The sequence below is a fragment of the Amphiura filiformis genome, chromosome 13, assembly GCF_039555335.1.
Source record: "Amphiura filiformis chromosome 13, Afil_fr2py, whole genome shotgun sequence".
Classification (NCBI taxonomy): Eukaryota; Metazoa; Echinodermata; class Ophiuroidea; order Amphilepidida; family Amphiuridae; genus Amphiura; species Amphiura filiformis.
The window spans coordinates 17,765,006-17,789,953 of NC_092640.1; the positions used below are offsets into that span (position 1 = coordinate 17,765,006).

At 37.1% G+C, this 24,948-nt stretch overlaps 1 protein-coding gene across 1 annotated transcript; it reads left to right on the forward strand.

Annotated features, from left to right (window-relative positions):
- The first annotated feature begins 353 nt into the window (after nt 1-353).
- On the forward strand, nt 354-23,360 carry LOC140167461 (uncharacterized). The gene is made up of 8 exons (XM_072190768.1): nt 354-429; nt 3,401-3,508; nt 7,763-7,870; nt 10,003-10,110; nt 16,463-16,783; nt 19,569-19,646; nt 20,355-20,384; nt 23,230-23,360. Exons 1-8 carry the CDS (start codon nt 354-356, stop codon nt 23,358-23,360), a joined length of 960 nt encoding a protein of 319 aa, XP_072046869.1.
- Nucleotides 23,361-24,948: the final 1,588 nt, after the last annotated feature.

Here is a 24,948-nt window from a genome sequence, read left to right on the forward strand (position 1 = left end):
AGAATGTTTCTATTTGCGATGTACGGAACGTCCGCAAATGCAAGTGCCAAGAAAACAGGTGCTACCATTTATATTGTACACTGAGTTGTTTCAGAAAGTTTTTCGCCAGGTGCTCCGGTTTTCCTCCTGTTTCTAAAATCGGACCTCATCCCATAACTCTGGTCCGTGTTATTCGTTTGGTATCCCTATAATTAGTAGCCTCTGAGCACTATTGGGCTTTCCCTGGCTTTGGCCGAAATAAATAAATAAATAAATAAATCTCCATCATTTGCATATACAAATATTCTGTTTTAAGTGAATATAAATACACTTTTTGCTCTGTATGGTGATGCCATCACACCAGTAAACTAACTATGCAGCGATTTGGATCCCTTATGGTGATTAAAGGAAGTGCATGTAGTAGTGCATGGCGGTCAGTCGGTCATTTGTGTGAGTGTGGAGAGGGGTGTTAGTGTGGGGTGTGTGTAGGGGAAGGGGTGTGTGTATGCGGGGTATGTTGGTGTTTTTGCAAATTATCCCACTCTGAAAATCACCAAAACCGGTCAATGAATTGCAGGTTTTTGGGTGTTTTTTTTTCAACAATAAAAAATCCATGCTGCTTTGTCCAAAATTAAATTGTTGTGCTTTGGAAATAAATATATTTTATACTTTGCTATGTTTGCAAAAGGGCATAAAAAGAAAACAACATGTTTTACAACAATGGTTACTTCTGCGTATGCGTCAAAAAAAAGGGGAGGGGAGACCAAATAACCAACATACCTACCCAGACTAAAACATGGGAAACTAGATGCCTCTGAGATTGCAGCAATTGTACTCGCGAACTGTATAAAGTATCCATGTGTAAAAATGTAATGTTTGCTGCATATTTACGCATTTGGTCGAATCCAACCAAAAGTGTACACGGCATGTTCAGGGCCATAACTTAAAAGTGTTAATCAATTGGCATTCGTTTTTGTATTGTGTTTATTCGCCTTGATCATACGCTTCGCGCCATATATAATAATACCCCCTTCTGTGAAAAACGTAGACACAGAGACCCCAAAACATGCTATTTTTACCCATTTTTTCAAAATATTTCTTAAAGTATTTTTAAAACATCTAAATCAGTTATGAAAAGAAGTCATTGGATTGAATCTAAATTGATTTCCTGAAAGGTGTGTATTCAAAGATTGCCTGTTCAATTTTTCACATATTTGTACATAATTATGAATTTTTGTGATAATTTTTTGAGTGGTATTTTTTTACATTACCTACGAATACAATTTTTCATAGCAGTAGATATATCTTTAAAAAATGGAAATCACTAATAAATGCGCAATTTATACAAGCTTTGATATGTCCAATACTGAAATGCATTGCATTCGGACATCTTTATTATTTTGTTTAGCTGCCAGAAATTCTAAATGGCACAAAGGTAGGTTTGGTAAAAAATATGCATTACCTCCGAATACATGTTAAAAGCTGTGTCATTTCCACAAACTGAGAGAATAGTAAACAATAGTTAAGCAATAGGTGCAGGGTAATACACTCTTTATTTCTACCAAGTTTCAATAGCCTGCGTTTAAATATTTCTGAGATGTCAACAATAAAAGCAAGTATTCGTAGGTAAATTTCGGTAACCGAATGTTACCTACGAATACAATTTGACATCATGACAGTATTGTGAAACACCGCCATTCATGCCAATGCCCATATTGGTACATAACGAAGGCCTGTATGTTTGCTATCAAATCATAATTCACATACATGCCCACCATACAAAACTGAATACGGCGTAATTGTTGAAAAATATGTACTGAAATAGACGACGGTCTGCTCATTTGAAAGAAAAATCAGATTCGAAGAAGATTAGAAGGGGATAATACTTGGATTTGTCAACTGTCATGTGTGCTTCATTTTAAATGTTTACCGACCTTCTGGATTCTGAGTAATTTGTGTCCAAATTGATTTATTCGAAGGTAACTTTTGACGTTTTCGCTAAGGTTACCTACGAATACCATGGAAAAACGACTGTTCTCATTGTCTCATGATCTAGACAACACAGTGATGGACTCTGGTATAAAGCTAATTGTAGTTGCCCTCAAACGAAAGGCCACAAGACGTAACTGACTCCAAGATGGACTTCACAAGTCTGCAATAACGGTTTTAAGCAATTTGTGTGCAATTAAGCAAATTAAAGTCACTTTAGTGCCTTTGTTTCTTACTTCAATCCTCTTTCAACCGCTGTGAACCGACATTATTAATACATGATAGGGTCTAAAGTATCAATAAACGCACATAAAGAAAATAATACATTCAAAGTGCTTTATAAAATGAAGTTTTGATTGCGATATCAACCAAAAGTCTAATTCTTACCTACAAATACCGAAATGTTACTTACGAATACAACATAATACATGACATGTGTAATGAAGTGTCCCTACCAATGGAAATTAATTGTCAAAAACTTTAAGCGGTACCCCAGGACACTATTATTACCCATATACGGATTCATTCAACAATTATTTATTATGTAAAATGGCTGATTAACTACTTGTATATCAAAATGAAGTGGTCAAAATGTTGCTAAAAGCATCAAAATTTATTTGATCTAAGGTAATAGCATTTATTCATTTGGACGTACCATCTGAAAGACATCTAAAAACTACGATTTTATTAATTCATTACCATAATAGCAAAATTTAAACCTCTAACCTCAATATAGATATTGTTAAATCGCTCATGTTACCTACGAATACCCGGGTTTCGTCACCTTTTCATTGTATAAAGCGTTAGGTGTATGCGTATAATTCCTAATATTCTTGAAAACATATATCCTACTCGTTCTTATACAATGTGTAAATTGATTCATACTCATTTGATAAATAAAATACAGAAACTTACCTAAACTTCATTTTCAAAAATAAACTAGCATAAATTGACTAAGATCATAATGATCGCGTTATAAAAATAAAAACAAATATTTTCTGGTTGAGCTAGCATTTACCTGACACCCTGTGGTCTACATTACACGAAAAAAGCGTTAATGGGAATATTCCATTTGTTTTAGGTTGATTAGTATTGCGATAGTGAAAGCATCCTAGTGGTATTCGTAGGTAACATTGGGTTTTGACATCACATTTACTATCACACGTCCTGGATTTATTTTTCAAGATTAGTAATGGCACTTTTGGTTCCTATAAGGCCAATATGTCATCAATCAATGGGCAAAAGGAAAAAATTGTGGAGACATTTTTATTTCGGTCTTTTATTTTTGGCCCGTGTACACTTTTGGTTGGATTCGACCATTTACAGATTAATAATATTAAAATATGAATTTAGTAATTTCATTGCCGTAAAATATGAAATTGCAAGGATAAATTGTTCGATTTTCACACGTCAATTATTGCTCTTTTATCAGCTGCATGCTCATCTGCCCCATGTTTGAACGGTGGTCAATGTCTAACAACAGGCGTTGGCTTCTGGTGTATATGCGCCAACGGATTTACAGGCACTCGTTGCCAGACTGGTAAGTGTTTGTTTTGTGTTTGTTATTTGCCGTCGTTTTATCTTTTCAGTTTCCGTATCCGTATCCGTATCCGTTTTTGTAAGTCATTGTTATTCTGAAGTGGTAGTTTCCCAGGTGTGACCAATCTTTTATTCTATTTTGTTAGTTACTGAAAATTTGAAGCTCGTGAATTTCAGTTTTCGTTTTGGTAAGTTATATTGATTTTTGACATAAAACCTTGAGATGTGCGGTTGGGTGCTAATCCAGACAAAAGAAGAGTCTAAATTTTACGGTCCTAAATTCGTGGTAAATTGTACGGCTTCAATTGACTTGTTTTTGGTGTATATGCACTTACGCCTAGGCGTAAGTAGCTAGTAAAAATAGTCTTGCATTGAAATATATACTAACCATGTTGCTAAGTTATAAGCAAAAGTCTTTGATATTGGCAATGAAACGAGCGTCTGAAATAGCCAAATATCTCCCAATGAGCCGCGTACAAGTGGCGATTTGGTAAACATGTTTTATATTGAAATGCAATACAAAAGAATTGCATTGGAGCAAAGAAAATTTATTCTATTCATTCGTAGCAATGGCAAGCTAATCTGATAATTGGCTGGGCCTATAAGACTCGGGTTTATTTTAAATGTTTATTTTTGCAGAGCTTATTTTCAGTCATGGATCATACTGATAAATTTCGCAAGGGAGGGGGAGGGAGGGGATACTTGAGACTGAACAAGTGAGAGTGGGAGGGGATGAGGAAGTAAGAGAGGAGAGGGAGAGACGGAAAGATTTGAAAGAGAAGAACTCGAGAGGAGAGAAAAGGGACCGGGGAGAGAGTGTGGAGACTGATCATTGGGAGGGGGAGGAGGAAGCAAAATATGGAGATAGACATTGATACGAGGGAAGGGCGACACTGTGGCCCTGCACAGGTGCATTGGGGTGCGACATGCTCATAAGCGGACCTTTTGTGATTTAAGGGCTTATTTACAACGTTTTTAAAGAAAAAAAGTGGACCTTTTCATTCGGATTTGCATTTTGTCATAAAAATGTGAATCAATTTATCAATGTCAAACACGAGAGGGCGCTAGACCATTAAAACAGCGGTCAGACACCGGTGTTCAATACTCTTTATCTCCAGCCTTTATTGACACGGGCAATTACCTCTAATGAAATAAGCTGGTTGGTACTTAAGAGTTAACAATGAAGTCAGATTACAGTAAAATTACTGAATCCCTTGCGTTTTCGTATCTGAACAATAGACTTACGGAAACTGAAAAGATAAAAAGACCCTAGTCTAGGGGGTTTTTTATCTTTTCAGTTTCCGTAAGTCTATTGTTCAGATACGAAAACGCAAGTGATTCAGTAAGTTTACTGTAATCTGACTTCATTGTTAACTTTGAAGTACCAATCAGCTTATTTCAATAGAGGCAGATGAGTCAGATGCCTATGTCAATAAAAGCGGGAGAGACAAGACCGATATTTTTAATCGAACTCTCGTCTTTGCATTGCTAAATTGATCTATATTAATTTGACAAATGCATGCCAATCCGAATGCTAATGTGCACTTTTTTTCAGTAAAAACGTTGAAAGTAAGCCCTTCAATCACAAAAGGTCCCCTTATGAGCCTGTCGCGCCCCATTGCACTTGTGCAGGGCCACAGTGTCGCCCTTCCCTCGTATCAATGTCTATCTCCCTATTTTGCTTCCCCCTTCCCCCCCATGATCAGGCTCCCCGTTCCCTCCCCGCTCCCTACTCTCTCCTCTCGAGCTTTCTCTTTCTAGCCTTTCCGTCTCTCCCTCTCCTCTCTTTCTTCCTCACCCCCTCCCACTCTCACTTGTTCAGTCTCAAGTATCTCCCTCCCTCCCTCCCTCCCTCTCCCTTGCGACATTTATCAGTATGATCCATGACTAAAAATAAGCACTGCAAATATAAACATTTAAAATAAACCCGAGTCATGCATATAGGCCCAACCAATTGAATATATGAATACAAAAGCCACCTAAGTCCATACTTTGGCCAAATTGAGTTAAGCATGGGAAATTGTTGCTATACATAGGCCTGTTATATGCATGAAAGAACAACTCAAATTCATCCTCTGTGTCTATTGGGCATGTGAAAAATAGCATGTATGAAAGAATCACCCAATTCCATGATTTGAGTCTTGTAACACATTGATTGAAATCCAGTATGTATAAAAGTCCACTTGTAACACATTCATTGCTGGAGAATGACTTTTGAACAAAAAATGGGTTTAATAAAGGAAAGTGTGTGGCTTATATTACATGGCAGAATGCTTATCAACATTATACATACCTGTGTGCTTTATTTTGTATTATCTTACTAGTGGTAATCTCATTCTAACATTGTTGTCTTTGTATATGATTCAAAAACCACCTAAGTCCAAAATTTAAAATGAACCCACGAAGTCCCTGAAAGGCTAATCGTCATACCTAATACAGGTTAATTCACTCATTTGCACGTAAAACTTACCATATTGACCAGGTAAATCTAACTGAAGGAATTAAAATGATACACAGGTTTTTCTTTCAAAATAACTTCGCATGGACTTAGGTGGCTTTTGTATTCATGTATTCAATTATCAGATTAGCTTGCCATTGGTACGAATGAATAGAATACATTATCTGTGCTCCAATGCAATTCTTTTGTATTGCATTTCAATATAAAACATGATTACCAAATCACCACTTGTACGCGCCTCATTGGGAGATATTTGACTATTTCAGACGCTCGTTTCATCGCCAATAAGAAAGACTTTTGCTTATAACTTGGCAACATGGTTAGTATATATTTCAATGCAAGACATTTTTTAGGCTGCGATCACATAGAGGTATACTATTCAGGTATACGGTGCACGTTTTGCAGGTGCACGCGTATAGCTTAAATCGGGCAAGGTAATTTCATAGTACCGGGTCACATAAGGCACTATTCGAAAAGAGCTAAAAGGCCGTATACCTGCGTATAGTATAGTATAGTGGGAATCGTGCGTGCTCGATTTTAGTGCAGCGTATACCGTCCTAATTTTAAAACTAAACCATATGTGGGTAAATTCATTTTTTTGTAATAGATGCACTATCTAATTCTGCACATTATGACATCTCATTCAATGCAATGTGACCTCAAGAAGTAAAGTTACAAGCATTTGATTAGACGAAGAAAATTGGTAAACTGACCTACAAATGTATACTTGCCATTAGCTATACGAAATACGCTCATTTGACCAGGCTGAGTTCACATAGTATACTCCTATATGAACTCAGCCTGATCGAATGAGCGTATTTCGTATAGCGAATACCGTATACCGTATACTTCTATGTGAACTCAGCCTTACGAGCCACTTACGTCTAGGCGTAAGTGCATATACACCAAACACAAGTCAATTGAAGCCGTACAATTTACCGCGAATTTAGGACCGTAAAATTTAGACTCTTCTTTTGTCTAGATTAGCACCCAACCGCACATCACAAGGTTTTATGTAAAAAATCAATATAACTTACCAAAACGAAAACTGAAATTCACGAGCTTCAAATTTTCAGTAACTAACAAAAGGCTAGAATAAAAGATTGGTCACACCTGGGAGACTACCACTTCAGCAAAACAATGACTTACAAAAACGGATACGGTTACGGAAACAGAAACTAAAAAGATAAAACGACGGCATGTAGAATGTTTCTATTTGCGATGTACGGAACGTTCGCAAATGCCAGTGCCAAGAAAACAGGTGCTACCATTTATATTATGCAATTGTTCAATAAGGTGTTTCTTTGGGTGATCCGGTTTTACTCCTGCTTCAAAAATCAAGCCTTTTTGCATTTCACTGTCCCGTCAAATAAGTTTAGCATCCCTATAATTTAGTACCCTCTGAGCACTATTGGGCTATGCCTGGATTCGGCCGAATTTTATAAGTAAGTAAATAAATAAATAAATAAATAAATAAATAAATAAATAAATAAATAAATAAATAAATAAATAAATAAATAATAGATTCAGTTAGGGTTACTAAATACTTACAGGTATAAGACGCAAAATTTATTGGAAACATAGATGCAGGAATGGACAGTTATGAATGTTTTATGAGTTTTCAGTATGTTGGCCAAATTTAGCTTTGAAATAAAAATTTTACACACAGAAAAAGTAATAAAAATCCATTCAAATTATAAACCAAAATTTTAAAAAAGAAAAAAAAAAAAAAACCGACCCTAGTTTTTGCTAATTTTTTTTTCGATCTTCACACGTCAATTATTGTTCTTTTATCAGCTGCATGCTCATCTGCCCCATGTTTAAACGGTGGTCAATGTCTAACAACAGGTGATGGCTTCTGGTGTATATGCGCCAACGGATTTACAGGCACTCGTTGCCAGATTGGTAAGTGTTTGTTTTGTGTTTGTTATTTAGTAGAATGTTTCTATTTGCGATGTACGAAACGTCCGCAAATGCTAGTGCCAAGAAAACAGGTGCTACCATTTATATTATGCAGTTGTTCAATAAGGTGTTTCTCCGGGTGCTCCGGTTTTCCTCCTGCTTCAAAAATCGAACCTTTTCGCATTTCACTGTCCCGTCATATAAGTAGGGATAACCATCAAAATTTCATGTTGCCCCTATTGCTACAAAAGATCGTTTTCTGGATAGAACTCATTAATAGAAGTATTTTGGTGGTTAAATGTTCAAAATTGGTCAAAAACTTAGTTTCCCATTCTGACCGGTCATTGAAACGAAATGAAATGACAAGGTCCAAAAATAGCAATTGGGAGCAAAATTGGCATAAGCATATATTTACCTTTATATATTTCTTTATTTTAACATATATGCAAACATGAAACAACATATTGTGAAAGCATCAAAGGGGTTTCTTATGAAATGGCACTTTACTAGTCAATGGCATAAATTATTTTTTCAAACCGAGGCATTGAAATCATGCATTTAGAGAACATTTGGCAAAAATCATCCAAGATGGCCGATATGGCACAAAATCTAAATTGCAGGTGAACTTTTTTTTCACAACCAAAAATGTCAATGTTATTGGGTTTAATATGACCAATTAGTAGGTGTATGCAAATAAAATCTTAAGTGTCATTGAAGGTCATTGACTCATTCACAACAATAGAGGTTATCCACTTCACTCATCATGCTCATGTGTGACTTCTAACAAAAGGTGCTGGTTCCCGTAGTATTCCTTATTCAATACAATTCAATGCATGACCTCGAAGTTAGCTGCATGACTTTCGCGGGCTATTTTGAAACAGTTATGGTTGCACATTCAGGTACTTCTTTTGAAAGTTCTGAACAAGGTATAGCCAGCAGCAAGTTGTAGATGGTATAGGCCTAAATATAAGAAAACGTTTAGGGTTGAAATCAGGTGAACAATACATCGAATGAGCACGAAACTTCACATTTATATTCAGAAAGGTGTCTTCTTAGCATGATTCGAAAGGAGTATGGAAATTCCAAAGGGAAGCTGGTGATTTAATTTGTAACTCGAGATCTACTTGTTCAATTTTTAACCTTTTTACAGAGGGTATGATAGAGGTATTACTGGCAACTCTGCCAAATTACAGCTCAGTAGGCCACGTTGTTCACCTGATCTTATTGACATGAATATTTTGTGCCATTCTTGAGCAGTGCTGAACTCAGCCACTGGCAATTAAGCGCACTGTGGCGATGGACCAATTTTGACTCGCACTTACAGGAAAATGATATAAGTTATGTTGCTGTAATTTGCAAGATAGTTACAAAACATAATTGGCATTAACATCCCCAATTTTTACAGAAAAATTATGAAAAATAAAAGAATGAGCTCAATTTAGAAATGTCTGTGCAAGCAGTGCACAGTTGAGCTCCTTGCATGTCTATGGGAGTGTTCTAATCAAGTTGATGGTTCATTGGTCATCCCTAATATAAGTTTGGCATCCTGCTTGGTAGATGGATGTTTATTAGAGATGTAGGGAACGCCCCCAAATGCCAAAAAAAGCGTTACCATTTATATTGTGCAGTTGTTCCATAAGGTTTTCTCCGGGTGCTCCGGTTTTCCTCTTGCTTCTAAAATCGGACCTCTTTCCATAAAAAAAATCAACAGGTTCAGATCCACCTGTTTTGCCTTTTACGCGCATCAAGTTGGTATCCGCCCCTCCCTAGCCTCCCTGTACTAAAGTGGTGTTGTGATACCTACCCAGACCGACAATACGCATGACACACCATGGATCCAGTTAGGGTTACTAAATACTTACAGGTATAAGACGCAAAGTTTATTGGAAACATAGATGCAGGGATGGACAGTTATGAATGTTTTATGTGTTTTCAGTATGTTGGCCAAATTTAGCTTTGAAATAAAATTTTACACACAGAAAAAGTAATAAAAATCCATTCAAATTATAAACCAAAATTTAAAAAAAAGAAGAAAAAAAGGGCCGACCCTAGCTTTGGCCAATTTTGGGTCGGTCGCTGGAGGGCAAGCAAACAATTTATCGATTTTTACACGTCAATTATTGTTCTTTTATCAGCTGCATGCTCATCTGCCCCATGTTTGAACGGTGGTCAATGTCTAACAACAGGCGATGGCTTCTGGTGTATATGCGCCAACGGATTTACAGGCACTCGTTGCCAGACTGGTAAGTGTTTGTTTTGTGTTAGTTATTTAGAATGTTTCTATTTGCGTTTCTAAATGCCAGTGCCAAGAAAACAGGTGCTACCATTTATATTATGCAGTTGTTCAATAAGGTGTTTCTCCGGGTGCTCCGGTTTTCCTCCTGCTTCAAAAATCTAACATTTAACTGTCCCGTCATATAAGTTTTGCATCCCTATAATTTAGTCCCCTCTGAACACTATTGGGATATGCCTGGCTTCGGCCTAATGTAATAAATAAATAAATAAATAAATAAATAAATAAATAAATAAATAAATAAATAAATAAATAAATAACTCATTTGCATAGTAATAGTTCTGTCTTAAAAGGGCATTTCTTGATCCACAGCCACATCCCCACCTTTTATAAATAAATAAATAAATAAATAAATAAATAAATAAATAAATAAATAACTCATTTGCATAGTAATAGTTCTGTCTTAAAAGGGCATTTCGTGATCCACAGCCACATCCCCCCACTTTTTATCAAAAAAGTTGAGATTTTGATACCACTGAAAACCTCTTGCTACATAATGTTTATGGCAAAAGATTTCTTGCAGATTAATTCGTTTAGCACAGATATCGTGAAAGTAACTTCTGGTGCACCAGAACGAAATTACACTGCTCCAGTGTAATACACAAAATAATCATGCATAACTCGTAAACACAAAATTGGAATCAACTGCAATTTTGGGAATAAGCCTTTTTCGTTGATATCTACTGAAAAATGTCATTGTTAAGAGGATGATAGGATTACGAAATGCATTACTTGCTCTGGATGAAGACGACATCACACCAATATACTAACTAGGCGGCGCTTTGCATCCTTTATGTGGATTAGAGAAAGTGCATGTAGTACATGACATTCAGCAGTTTCCGTCAAATTAACGGATTAGGCCATTTTATATCGACTTTCGAAAAGTTTTTTGATACATTCATTGATTTCTCAAAAAGTAAAAATCGCAGTTTAGCAAATAACGGTTCAAATGAAAGCCATTATTGGGGGCTAATTGTTATATCACTATGATAGGCCTGACACCAATATAAACACTTGTTTCGGTGACCCAAGTTCATGGTCATTTCTGCTCACGCACTTTTTACAGATGGCCTGGAATTTCATATTTCGGTTTCAGCGATTGCCCGAAAAAGGTGGTATGTTTTTGAAAAGCGTTTCCGCTTGGAATGTAGATAGTTATTGTTGCTATTACTCTTCGCGATTTTAATTTATGCCCTCTTTAGGCGACAATTTTCAATGCATTTTACACAATAGATACGTCGCTTGCATAAATACCGCTATTTTTAACAGTATCGTTTTTGTTAACCAACATACCATCAAAAAGAGTTCTCAAGACTTTGATGAAACCATAGATACCAAATCGGACTGCATGTGATGAACAGATTTTACACTAGAATCAAAAGAACCAGGGTAGGCCCTCTCAAAATGTACTTTTTTAATATCGCGTTGTGATAAAAATGACTGCCTTTTCCTTGATTTTTATAACAAGGAAAAGCTTTACTTACCTCAAACTTCAAACGTAGTGCTGTCTCAGTGTCCGTTACTGGTTGGTATTATTCAGATTAAGCGATTTTCATGATTTAGGCCTACTTAGCCTACATTTGACCAACTATTTGCCCACACCATGTACGAATATATTCCAAATATGGCGCTGCATTCAGTATCACACTAACGACAAGGTTATACTAAGATGTGTAAGACTTTCTGACACTATATTCACGGTTGTTCTAATGGCTATTCAAACTTATGACAAATTTGGCTGGTTTGCGTTGTTCAATACCATTTCACCCTGATGTGACAGTGACGTCACATCCGGGGTCACGTCAGTATAAAGCTGGTTTCATACTACCCTGCCGGTTGCAATGAGCGGCGTGGCGCACGCGCATTGCAGACAAACGGACACAATCAAGGCTTGACGCTCTGCCGCTTGCCGGGTGTTCGTGATCGCGCGCCATTATCGTGATGATCGGGGATTCCTTTTTTGTGATGAAGGCACCAGCCGAAATGTCCGTTTTCCAGAATGCAATGAACATAACTCTGTACTCCCCTGGGGAGATGATGTATTTTGCGACACTCATACCCCCGGAATAGTGCATGATGGGAAAGAGGGAAAAAGGTCTCAGTACGAATTTTATTAGGCGCAGCATCACTCGCTGGAGTTCGATGGCGCTGGTGTACATACGCACGCGCTTAAAGACACCGCATAGATGCGCGAGCGAAACAGCTGTTCACAACGTGTTGACATCACTGCCACATCGGAGTGAAAAATGGTATAGGTAATATCGCCCCTCGATAAAGGTTGGCAATTGAAGCAGGCCTCAGTTTAGCGAACTTTGTATAGTTTAATGCGATGCGAGTGCAAGCGCCGCTCGGACTGTGAAGGTTTCTGGATACCGAATATGGGTTTAGATTAGGCCTATATCATGTCCTCTAGGCCATATAATTTATTTTTGGAAAGGAAAGTCTAATCTCGGAGCCTATTCAATTGAGAAGGGACTGGATTTTGTCATAATAATATAAAAATTAATACTTGTCGTCCATAACAAGAAATAATGCCTCGCGATTTTTTGGATATCCAGCCATAGTATTCTAATTGATTAAACTGAACATGAAGCTATATCTTTACTAGCTTCATGCACTAATTTGCAGACCCGCCCGGACTTCTACGTGTAGTGAGTACCACATTAGATTGTGTTTACAAGAAATAATAAGCGCTGCCTCCTCGAAATTTCGTATGCCATCAGCTTTGATGATTAAATATTATCTACAACTCCACACCTGTGTTCAAGGCCTTTCTTTTATCTATTGACCTCAAAAGAAAGGATTAGAATGATCAGAATGCCGTCCCTGACCCCTTTCCACACATTAATAATGAGTCGGTAAGGGAACGTGCTACCGTTATACTTCAGTGAGTACGTATGGCTATTACGCAGTTCAATGGCCTTATTGTGATCTGGCGGGCGTTTTAAAAGCACGGTCCCTGACTGCGTGGGCACATTTCCGGACAAGGAACAATAGAGACCAATTGCCTGGCAATGACGTCACATGTAATCCCAGTCTATAGTGTGATTAGAACATTATAGGCTGGTGGTCACTTATAGTACGATCAGTACGAAAAGTCCAATGCGATTATTAATGTATTTTCTAAAATTAAAAGAACCACTTTTTAGCTAGACTTTTTGTAAGTTACACAGCTGAAGTTGTGAAAGGGTTGAAAGACTACAATATTACGGCATAAACAAGAATTTCTTTGTTTGGTCGTTATTCCTATAGGCTCATCCCTTAAATCCTCCTTTTGTAAAAAAAACAGCTGATTTTACATGTCTACTGGATACAGATAATAAAACAATTCGGGCCTGAATAAAGGGGTTGTTTTTCGTCGCGATTGATCGTTTTAACGGGTATGCTGTCGGACGTAGATTAGTTCTGATTTACGTTTTCAACAACACAATAACCACATAAAAAAACCAGCAAACATTATTGTACCAGCAAACTGTTTAAAGAATTCATGACAAATTTAATATTTGCTGCCTATTTACGCATTACAGATTACTATTAAAATTCGATTCATTACAGTCACGACTAACAAATCTGGCAACTAACGGTTACAGTCATATCAAACGTTTCCAACAATATTTATGTTGGAGAAACTTTTGCCCACCTATACGTGCAAAATCTTTCATATACATGTACTTGTAGTTTTGAATATATTTGCGTTTTTGTAACACGCAATTTCTGCCGGTAGTTTGATTTCTGCACTTTCCACCATAGATTGATCCAAGGCCAATGAAGACATGGATGAATGAACAACTTTTGTAGGAAAAGATTGGCTCCGAATTTTTAAATAATAGACACTACCACAAATGATATTAGCACTAAATTAATAATACTTTATGTTTGGGAGAGAACAAGGAAAAAATCCATTGAAAATCAAATATCCCTATAAGCCTACAGTCATTACCATATTTTAAACCAAGGTGGGTGAAACATTACTACAACATATCACTAAATCATTTTTGGGTGAGACACGGACTTTTTGAAGAAAAAAAAAGAAAAAATATAATTCAATCACTGCCTCTTTTAACATCACCATTATTTGCTGACCAAAATGTTTACTTTTTCACCCACTGAGCTGGTATTTTTCTATAATTGTTGCTTATTTATTGTTATACAATAATGAACATCAATGAATTTATCAGTATTATGATTTAGGATGTATTTATTCATCGCCAAACTATGCATATAAAGCGCAAAAGTATTGCACAACAGCCACCTTTTTAATATTCATGAGCCTCATTTAAATGCATGATCATAACAAAGGCGAGTGGTCACTGGCGTATTGCGTGATTGACAAGGAATTTACTGCCAATTGTCTAGTTGTAAACCCGTATGAAACTCAAAATGTCAATTGCGGAATGTCGGGGTGTGTGCTTCTTAGCTGTGTTGATGTTTGATGGTTTATGAAATGATATGGAGGCTACAACCTGTAAAGTGTGCTGAGGCTTGTGCGTCAATGTCAAATTAAATGCATGCAGTGGCAAGAAGTCGAACATGAACTTCAACTTAGTATACTACATTTTGTAAACCGGTCAGATCTATAAGATATTAAAGTGAACAGCTTTTTGTGTCTTTTTGCTAATTTTAATCTAATTATATTTGCTCAAGCTGAGTATAAATAAATCCTTTTTAAATACAAACCTGCTTGATAGGAGTTGAGAAAAGCAATAACATAGAATTAAAGCAGCAACGCCCTCAATTTTTTTTTTTTTCGAATTTCTACTTTTTGCACCATTGTAATGGTCATTGCATTGGTGTACATAAATGCCCTGTGAAAGACTAAGCCTGAAGTGCTTTAATTACAGTTACATTTAACATTTATATAATAAAACCGGGTATCCCCGGTTTTATTCTGAGCTCACCGATCGAGTGCTGAATAAATACGTCGCCTGCGTGTGTATATTGAATCATTGAATAAGTGAAGTACCTTATAAACAGTATGCATATCGCTTTTCGTATAGTAGTACGTCTTGTTTGTACATCCCATCAGCTATACGTGTAGCTCTGCCAATAATCATAATAAATAATACGATTGGCGAGATTATACACGTGTTGTAGGCGATGTACGTGGACTTGACGCATACACTGTGTGTATATCGCTATTCGTCTTATACGTCTTGTTTGAATCCCATCAGCTGCGTGAAGCTCCCGATAATCCATACTGCAGTTACTGTCCGTTTTCCTATACACAATACACAGTGCTCTCACCATTGACGCGTGACCTGTACAAATGATGTATGTTGGGAGAATGGACACTTGCCTAGTTAACATCACTGTGTGAAAAATAACCAGCCAATATTTTATTTATTCTCCAAAACTTCTAGCAAATATATTTCTCTAACATGACCTAAAATTACAGCTAGGTTAGATGTTCAGAAATGGTCGCACTTTTGTAAAATATGAGTGAGGGCAAGGCATAGCTAGCCAACCCCCCGTGTTAATTGAATGGAGATTTGACCGAAAATATTGGTATCGGACCGCTCACTTCTGAAGGATGCCACAAAAAAACGGTAAAAGCTACATTTAAATTATTCTAAATAGGTTCTAGAAAATAAAGTTTTGTAACATGTCCTAAATTTTTAGCTAATTTAGATGTTTGGAGAGGGTCGCACTTTTGTGTTTTAGGAAGGATATGTAAACGACAGATAACACCAAAAATATGAAGAAATTATTTTCAAACCGTGTTAAGTCAACAATCATTATGTTGCTCATTTTGAAGAATGCTGGTTAACAAAAAGCAGGTCTTTGTCTCATTTCGTGAACAAAAGTACACATACCATTGTTTCCTTTCGTTTCCTTTATAATCGGTTACCCAACTGAAGCTATAATACGCAAACTTTATTGCGATATCGCACATGAAAACAGTCACATGTGCACAGCCAGAGAAGAACCGATTTAATCAGTTGAGCTGTTTCAATGAGTGTTATCTTGGTTTAATAGCTTTTAATGGGGTTAAGTCCTGCAAAGGTCGAGATGAATTCTACTGTAGACATGACTGCATAATGCATGATAATTATAATCGGCGAGCTAAATACAAGCATTGAAGGCGATGGAATGAAATACCAATTTTCTTCGTTTTACCTCATTTGTTTGGCCCGAAATTAAACGGGGCAATGCGATCAGTAGCTATCAGTATAAAGTAACATTTAAATAGGAATCTATTCCGTATGCAAATCACACATTATTGCTTTAATTTAAATAAGTAGCATAATTTGATTAGTAGTATACGTCACTGTATGTGTTGTTTTCTAATGTTTCTTCAACAGGCGACGTTACTGCTCCAATTGTCATTAACTGCCCACAAAACATTCAAGAGACAACATCATCTTCAACTGCCACTACGGCAGATGTAATCTTTGTAGTACCCACTGTCGCGGATAATAGTGGTGAAGCTTTTGTAGTGTATACCACTGGCCAAGGACCCCTTAATGTAATTCCGGTTGCGCCAGATCAGCATGGTCGGGCACGGTTACAGGCAACGTTACCTGTTGGCCAGACCATAGTTACTGTGGAAGCTACAGATGTATCCGGCAATACGAACAACCAGTGTCGATTTACTATCACTGTAACCATGGTAACAGAACAAGGTGAGTTTAGAGTTAACGTATATATTTTGATACATGATTTAATCGCGAAGCTATTAACAAATATATTATCTGCAACCTTACTATTTGTGAATCTTAGATAACAAAATATCAATTTGAAGTATAGAATTAACTTTCTTAAATTGAATCTAGATACTTAAACGCATAACCATGTCCGCTGTCTTATATACCTTATAATATGATACATGAAGTGAAGGTGAGTCATTTGGAACTGACATAGACATAGGGATATAGGGTCCATAACTTATAAGCCCCCCCAATTTATAGCGTCACACATCATTGGGTTCAAAAAGTTAAGTCTATCAGGTTTCTTTAAAGTGCAGGGCCGATATTCATAAAGCCTTGCTAAATTAGCAACCAACTAGTGCTTAGCAAGATGCTAAATCCACTAGTTGATAGCTACGTAGCAATCAACTAATTTCTTATTCATAAAACCTTGCTAAACACTTTGCTAACTAGCTATCAACTAGAAATATTTAGCTGATAACTTATTTGGGTGTTTTGGGTGCTATGGCCTTCAACAGTTGTGTAACATCTAATACAATAGGCTTATATAATACATGTCTATTATACTTGAGCTCTGAACCACAGTCAAAATGATCAAAATGTAATGACTCATTGCTGATGGTCTTCATTGAGATTTCGTTAATAAAATTACATGTGTATTTTGTAAGCTATATAGGCCTACAAGGTTGTTACGGCAAATCATAACAAAATTTCCACCATGAGTAAGCCTTCAAATAAGCGTCCGAGAAAGAACAACTTCTCGGAAGTTGAAGCTCTATTTCTTAGCGATAAATATGAAGAATTTAAGTCAATAATTGATGCAAAGCACAAAGATGCGAACACAAATCGAAAGAAGAGAGAGGCATGGGATGACATCCTCAGGCAACACCAATCGCGATTTGCTGTTGAGAGGTCGCTCACAAATTTGAAGGAGAAACTCAGCAAGTTGAAAACCGAAGGAAGGGAAGCACTCCTCTCTCAAAAGAAAGCCAAAACGGCAACGGGTGGAGGGAAGCCACCGAAGGATCAAGTCCTGCTGCACAGAAGATTATAGATCTCTGTGCAGACACCCCTAGATTCAAGGGACTCGATGGTATGGAATCAGGAGGCCTGTCTAAGAAAAGTAAAGAAGAGGAGACAGATGAGGAAACATCAATGGCTCGCGATGACTACTTAGGTGAGTAAATAACTTCTTCATATCATCAAAAATTATTTTGTGGTCATTTTAAAATCACCTGACTGAATGTGATCAACACATCTATGGTTATTATATACATTCACAGAAAAGAACACTTCGAATGGTTTCTGGAGAGAATATGGACTACTAAAATTGTTGGGTTTTAAATATTTTACTTTATTGTACATGACATACAAATATTAACATGCAAATTTGATATATTTTTTTCAAGTAATAGGTGTATTTTACATTTCCCCTGTGTAAATTGTAATAATACATAATGTTTGCTTGTCTGTTCTATTTAATAGATGATGAAGAAGATGATGCTGTCAGTACGGTGTCCAAATGCAGACTGACTAGTTGTCAACTAGTGACTTAGCGCTGCCCCAGATCAATTTTAAGTTTTGGCAAAATTTTAGAATGTTGCTAACTCTAACTGGGTTTTATGAATAAGAATTAGCAATCAGCTAAGCTTAGCAGCTTGCTAAAGTCAATTTTAGCTGTCAACTAGGCCTAGCGTGGTTTTATGAATATCAGCCCTGGTCTATTGCAAAAGTTTATCTCTATTCGAAGAGAATAATTATTACATTATAAGTTGACACTTGTTGCAATTTTTTGTGCGTATTTTTCCTGAAAAAGGAGAAAGTGTGTGGGTAACGTTCAGCCTCGTACGTGTTCTTCACCCGTTTGAAGCGTACTTATTTTCCCCCCGTTTGTGGACTTAACACGGGTTATATGCTGGTCTCAGATGAAATTCTAAGTTCTAATTATGTATTTATTTTTAGACCTAATATTTCTCATGATATTGATATACCGTAAAACCTCGTCTACAAGCATATAGAGTGCTTCTGATGATAGCTAAATTAATCCAGGCGACATTATGGAATTTGAGCAAATAAATTACAGATCCAAGCATATACAAACAAGTATTATTGTAAGACCAATTGATTGTATTCGCATATTTACGCATGTATCGTCTTAATTAAGCTTTCATCAAAAACACTATATATGCTTGTAGACGGGGTTTTACGGTACATATGAATTGTAATATAGCAATTTACTAATATATAGAAAAAGAAGCGGCTGATTTTATTCATATGTTTAAAACCATTAAATTTGTAATACTTAACTTGGAATTTTATTTCTGTGAACAGCAACAGTATACGTTCTGCGAACATTTATTTCATGTAACAAATTTTGTTAAATGATAGCAACTAAGCCATGCTTAACTCGGCCCAAAAAGATTATTTGACAATTTACGGAAACAAAAAAAAACCCCGATAAGCAAACAAGTAAGCACACCGTAATGCATTTCTGGTCATAACCACCATGGTGATGTTTTTCTTTTATACTCGGAATAATTATTTGATCAGTCAAAAATGGATTTTGCTCAAACTTTTTTGAATGAACGGTACTTGGGCACTAACACCTCGAGTGACATTGAAAAAAAAAGTACATTTTCACTTTTTGACATGGTATTGTATGGTATTGTATGGCGTAGGGAAGAGTGGCTTGCACGATTGTAAACGGTTAGTATTATGTTTTATGTTAGTGTTTTATGTCAGTATTATCTTTTATTTTCAGTAAATCCCTGCGCTAGTAACCCTTGCCCAGCTCGACAAGAATGTTTCTACACAGGTCCTAGTCAGTATATATGTTCAGGTAAGTCTATAGGTTTAAATTTTATACTTCTAAACCTCTTACAGGTAACCCTTGCATTAATAATAATAATAATAACGAGGCTAATGTAATTCTGCACAATATTGGGTATATCGTTATGTTCTAATATAATGTATTAAGTCACATTCACCAATTAATCCTTCCTGTGGACCCCTCCCCCAACATAACCTTACTCACTGCATACCGACTTGATAACAATATTATTGTGACGTATGTGGATGGGGTTTCTCGTATTTTCTCTATTTCCTTTGATCAGTTGACAGAATATTTATACAGAAGTACAAATAGTGACATGCTCAATAACAAAAACGCTGGACTAAATTGATTTGAATAGTAGCAAACTGGAATTAACCATAAAAAAAAACACCTGACAAAACTATGAGAAATGAAAATTTGAAAATGTAAGACTTTATCATTTCTGTGAAACTTTCTCATCCAAATGAATGAGAAATACTAATTAACATAACACGTCAACAACATGTATTATCGTGTTAAATGGTCTCATTTTAAACAACGCGACATGTTGTTGACACGTTAATTAGTATTCCTCATTCATTTGGATGAGAAAGTTTCACAGAAATTCGACTAGTGTTAATTTCACTGGGTAGTGCGCCATGTGATGAAGCAGTTACTGTGGTTAGAATGAACTGACATCAAATTTCTGCTTACAAACTCTATTATTAATTTCAGCCGTAGGCAGAAAACGTCGTGATAATGATGGTAAGTAAAAATGTTGATAATGTCGACAATGATAATGATAACGATGATAATCATAATGATGATGGTGACGGTGATGATGATGATGATGATGATGATGATGATGATGATGATGATGATGATGATGATGATGATACTGATGATATTGATGATAACGACGATGCTGAATACGATGATGATCATGACGATGATTAGATTTACCATGGATTGAATATGGCATTTTTCTCATACAGTGGCAGATTTAAGGAAAAGGACCCTATCAACAACATAACATGGGGGTCCCAATACCAAGGAGGTCTATTCAGTGGCGTGCCTGGACGTTTGTGTGTGCGTGGGGGAGGGGGGGGGCAAAATAAAATCTGCCCCGTTCGGCCCAATTTTACAAAGATATCTGCGATTACTTTCGGGCTCTGTTGCTTTTAGTATACTATTCAGAGAGGTTGCGTCCTCGCGCTACGCGTTCGGTTAAGTACGTGAAGATGAAGGCCGCACACTGCGGATACGAGTACTAAGAACAAGGAATATTTCTTTATCCTTTTTTCTTTGAGGAGACAAGGAGACAATCCTCCTCCAAGCGTCAGGCACACTACTGGTCAAATGCACGCGAATGGGTCCAGTAGCGGTCTAGAGGCCCTAGCTGATGGATTTAGCTCTTTTAATACCTACTGGCATAGACCTAACCGTATGAATATAGAGGACGGTTACTATTCAACATATGGGGTGGTCGAGTATCCCTGCTAATGTATACTCAGAGGCTATCAGTACACCGAAACAGTGTCCTGAAGCCGCTATTCGCTGTAGAAGTGATGATGTAACAGGATTAACTACCATAGCAATAGGTGAAAACAATTTTTTAATATATCGCCCTGCACTACAAACAGGTTGCACTCATCACCTGTATTACAGGGTGTCCTAGAATGATTTATACCGTGTTTGAACAAAATATCAAAAATATATGTGATGCGATCAAGCAAAATCAGTCGGAACTCGGAAATATCAAATTTTCAGTTTCTTATAGGATAGTAAAAAACATTTACAAAGCTAGCTTTTGCAGAAAACCCCATTGAAATTGAACAACCAATTCCAAAGATATGAGCAATTAAAGAGTTTCCAATACATTAGGAAACAAAAGGAAATGTTTTCTTTGTTTGGCTATATCTCAAAATCAATATAGTCAACAGTGTGTCTAATCTTAATAAGTACAATACAATGCCACACATGTCTCCTACTTATTCTGTGACTTTCATGGAAATAGCTTGATTCCTTTTTTGGCGTGACATAGCTATTACTGAAAATGGACGAAAACTGTATGTGTGTAATTTACAGTGCAAAGGCATCATAACACATGGATCCTTTATCACCATCGTCCAGCCGCACTGTGCAATATATTGGAGAAATCCTACATTCTTTCATAGGAAATACACCAAATTTGGCACAGATGAAGAGCTTACAATGCTAAATGATTCTTAATATGGGATTAAGTGAAACATTTTAATATGATATCAGATATTTAGGTTGAAAAACATACTTTTTATGTGATTTGTACCACAATTTTTACCCAAAAAATGTCATCATAGAGAGGACATAACTTCCTCAAGCAACCTCGGCAGTAAATTTTAATCTTCTTCATTACGTAGCTGTGGGTTTGCCCATATACTGTGGACATAAATGCATGCTGGAGCACTAAGGACGAACCTTCTCTATACTTTTATTTTAAAAAATCCATCTCTGCCGGCATTTCAAATGATGAAACTCACACACCGCAATAATTGTCTTCAAAACTACCGCCAAAGAAAGAATAGTTTAAGGTCACTCAAGCGTAACAAATCCTTTATTCCATACAAGGATTGCTTCATTATTTAGTAGAAGTAGGAACAGTACACAGCAAATATACTGCATAATATTTTCCAAATAACTTTGTGCTGAACGGTTAGTAATTTTACAGATTTTCAAAATAGGTTGCTTTGTCCAAACTTGGAATTCACCATTTTTACGCAATCCTCTCTAACTTCTACTAGAAACGTCCAAATTTCTAAATATTATGCATGTAAAACTTAAAATTTAAAACAATATGACCAATAGAAAAGCCGTTCATACCTAACAAATTTCCATCTTTCCCGGTATAAATCATTCTGGGACACCCTGTATGTCTGTAAACATAGATTGAATACAATACCGCTCTTTTCAAAGATACTAATCTTGCATATATGAGTGATCAGCATGATATGAATACTCTGTAGAATTACTATCCAGATCTTTATCCTTGTCATCATTATCCTTCGGCTACGGAGCAGGCGACTACAAGTATCCTCAAGCTACATCGGTCTTGAGCCATTGCTGATAGTTGACCTTGACTCAGCATGCTGTCCATATCCCACAAAAGACACTGGCTTTCCAGAACAAGGTTTGTTGCCGTCGGGGTTTCCTCTTGCCATGAGTATAGGCATACAATGCATACTCTTTTAAAGGCTCGTCGTCAGGCAAGAGGAGTTATATATATGCCCTACAAATTTCAGGTGACGAGTCCTGGCTTTCTCAACAACTGGTGCTGTCTATGTCAGATTGTAGATGGTAGTATTGTACTCTCTTGATGTTCAGCATAATACGGTAGCCAAATGAATTGATGTCCACGTCACTGTGACGCAGGTTGTGTGCAACAGTTTAACTTTGGTAGAAATTGGGATGGTAGGGCTTTTCCACCGGTGCTCTAATTTCCAGAAGGCTGTCCAAGCAAGAGCTTTCCGTCTCTTCAGGTCACTAGCACTGTACCCAAAAACCTTGGAATGCCGTAATGACGCAATATTGAGAACATTACTGTTCTGTTTGAGCCTTCTTGAATTCAACGAAGGTAACTGTCAAGGGGAGCTGGTGTTCCTTAAAGCCTTACATAATTCTTTTCAGTATGTGGATCTGCTATGCGCAGCTGCATCTTGGCCTGAAACCAGTCTGGATGCTTCTCAGCAAGAGTTCAACATATGACCGGGTTCGTTTTAAAAGTATCTTGTTGTAGACTCTAGCAGCTATTGACATGAGTGATATACCCCTATAGTTGGTCATCAAAGAAAGGTCACATTGGTGATCCATTGGCGTGGTGGAGATAGTGTAGAGTAAACTTTTGAACAGAAAGCATGAATGACATCACTACCTCCCTGAAGAGCCTCGGCTATAATTGCACTGACAGTCTCTTTACGAGAAGAGGGGGGTCAGCACAGATGGGGAGCTCTTCTTGCGCTGGTGAGGGTACATGTAATTCTGACGGACCCAAACCATTGTTATTGTTGAGCAATGAGCTGTCGAAGAAACTTTTCCACTCCACGAGAAATTCTTTGTCACTTGAAGGAGCTGTGCTATCTCTCTTTTTGACTTTCACATTTCGCTTGTGTTCTTTCCGGAAAGGGTGTGGATAATTCTCCAAGTAGTTGCATAGTTCCCAGTCTCATCAGCTGTTTATTGTGTGCAGCACCCTCATCAACTTTATAAAAATCATTGAGACTGCTTTTCAATTTCCTCCATTTTTCTCTTGATTGTGGGGATTTGCTTGCTTAGAGAAAAAAATCTTAATCCTCTCGATTTTCAGATACCCAGCTTAGCAGGCCATAGGGCTCTTTCTTACCAACCACTTTCTCTGCAACTTCTCTTACCTTTGTTTCAAAGGACTCGTATCTTTCAGTGATGCTTAGAATCATCATCCATTTAATGCTTAGTGTTTGGAATCGATTAGATAGCTCTAGCTGAAACTCATCTCTTGTGAATGGATCCTGCAGCTTCCTCCAGTTGCACTTGGGTCTCATGCATGGCTTTCCCTTGCCTCTTCTCAAGTTGGTGACAAAGAGAATGCTGACAATGCAATGGTCAGAGTCCAGTTCTACTGAATTGTCCGCACGGCAGTTCTGAAGAGAGTTGACCAACTTGCAGTTGATCAATATGTAGTCCAGGTGATGTTTTATTCCACCTGGGTGCATCCAAGTCCACTGGCGGCAACGTGGATGAGGGAATCTTGGTTTTGCGAGTCGGAGGATTTATTCCTGACACACGTTCACTAGCCGCTCACCATTGTCATTTGTGGAATCATGGAAACAGTGCCTACCAACAATCAGGGTGTAAGTAGCATGGTTATCGATTCCAATTCTGGCATTGAAGTCCTCAAGAACAATATGGATGTTATGTTTCTTTACTTGGTTCAGATGGTCTAAGAGAGAGGTAGTATTCCTTCACTGCAGATGATGAACATTCAGTGGGAGCATATACAATGGTGATGCTTACCTGAGGATATCCATGAAATGTTGCATATAGAATTCGCTCAGTGATTACTTCTACCTTCTGCAGGCATTTGTAGATGAATTTGGACATGAGTATACCAACACCGCCTTGCCTCTATTGGGTGTCAGATCCATACACCATTACACAGTTTCTATCATCTGACCAAAGTTCTTCTGTTGGATTAGGGGTAATAAGCCTATGTTCTGGTATCCTAATGATATCGACACCAGCTTGTACATCCCATAAAACGTTGATGGGTCTTTCCTTGTTGAAATAGAGTGCGTACATTGCAAAGGGGTCTTACCAG

Coding starts and splice junctions, on each gene's coding strand:
- LOC140167461 (XM_072190768.1), top strand. CDS start 354: ATGCAGCGATTTGGATCCCTTATGGTGATTAAAGGAAGTGCATGTAGT. Junction 10,111..16,462: donor AGGCACTCGTTGCCAGACTG/GTAAGTGTTTGT, acceptor TTTCTTCAACAG/GCGACGTTACTGCTCCAATT. Junction 20,385..23,229: donor AAAACGTCGTGATAATGATG/GTAAGTAAAAAT, acceptor AATTCAACGAAG/GTAACTGTCAAGGGGAGCTG.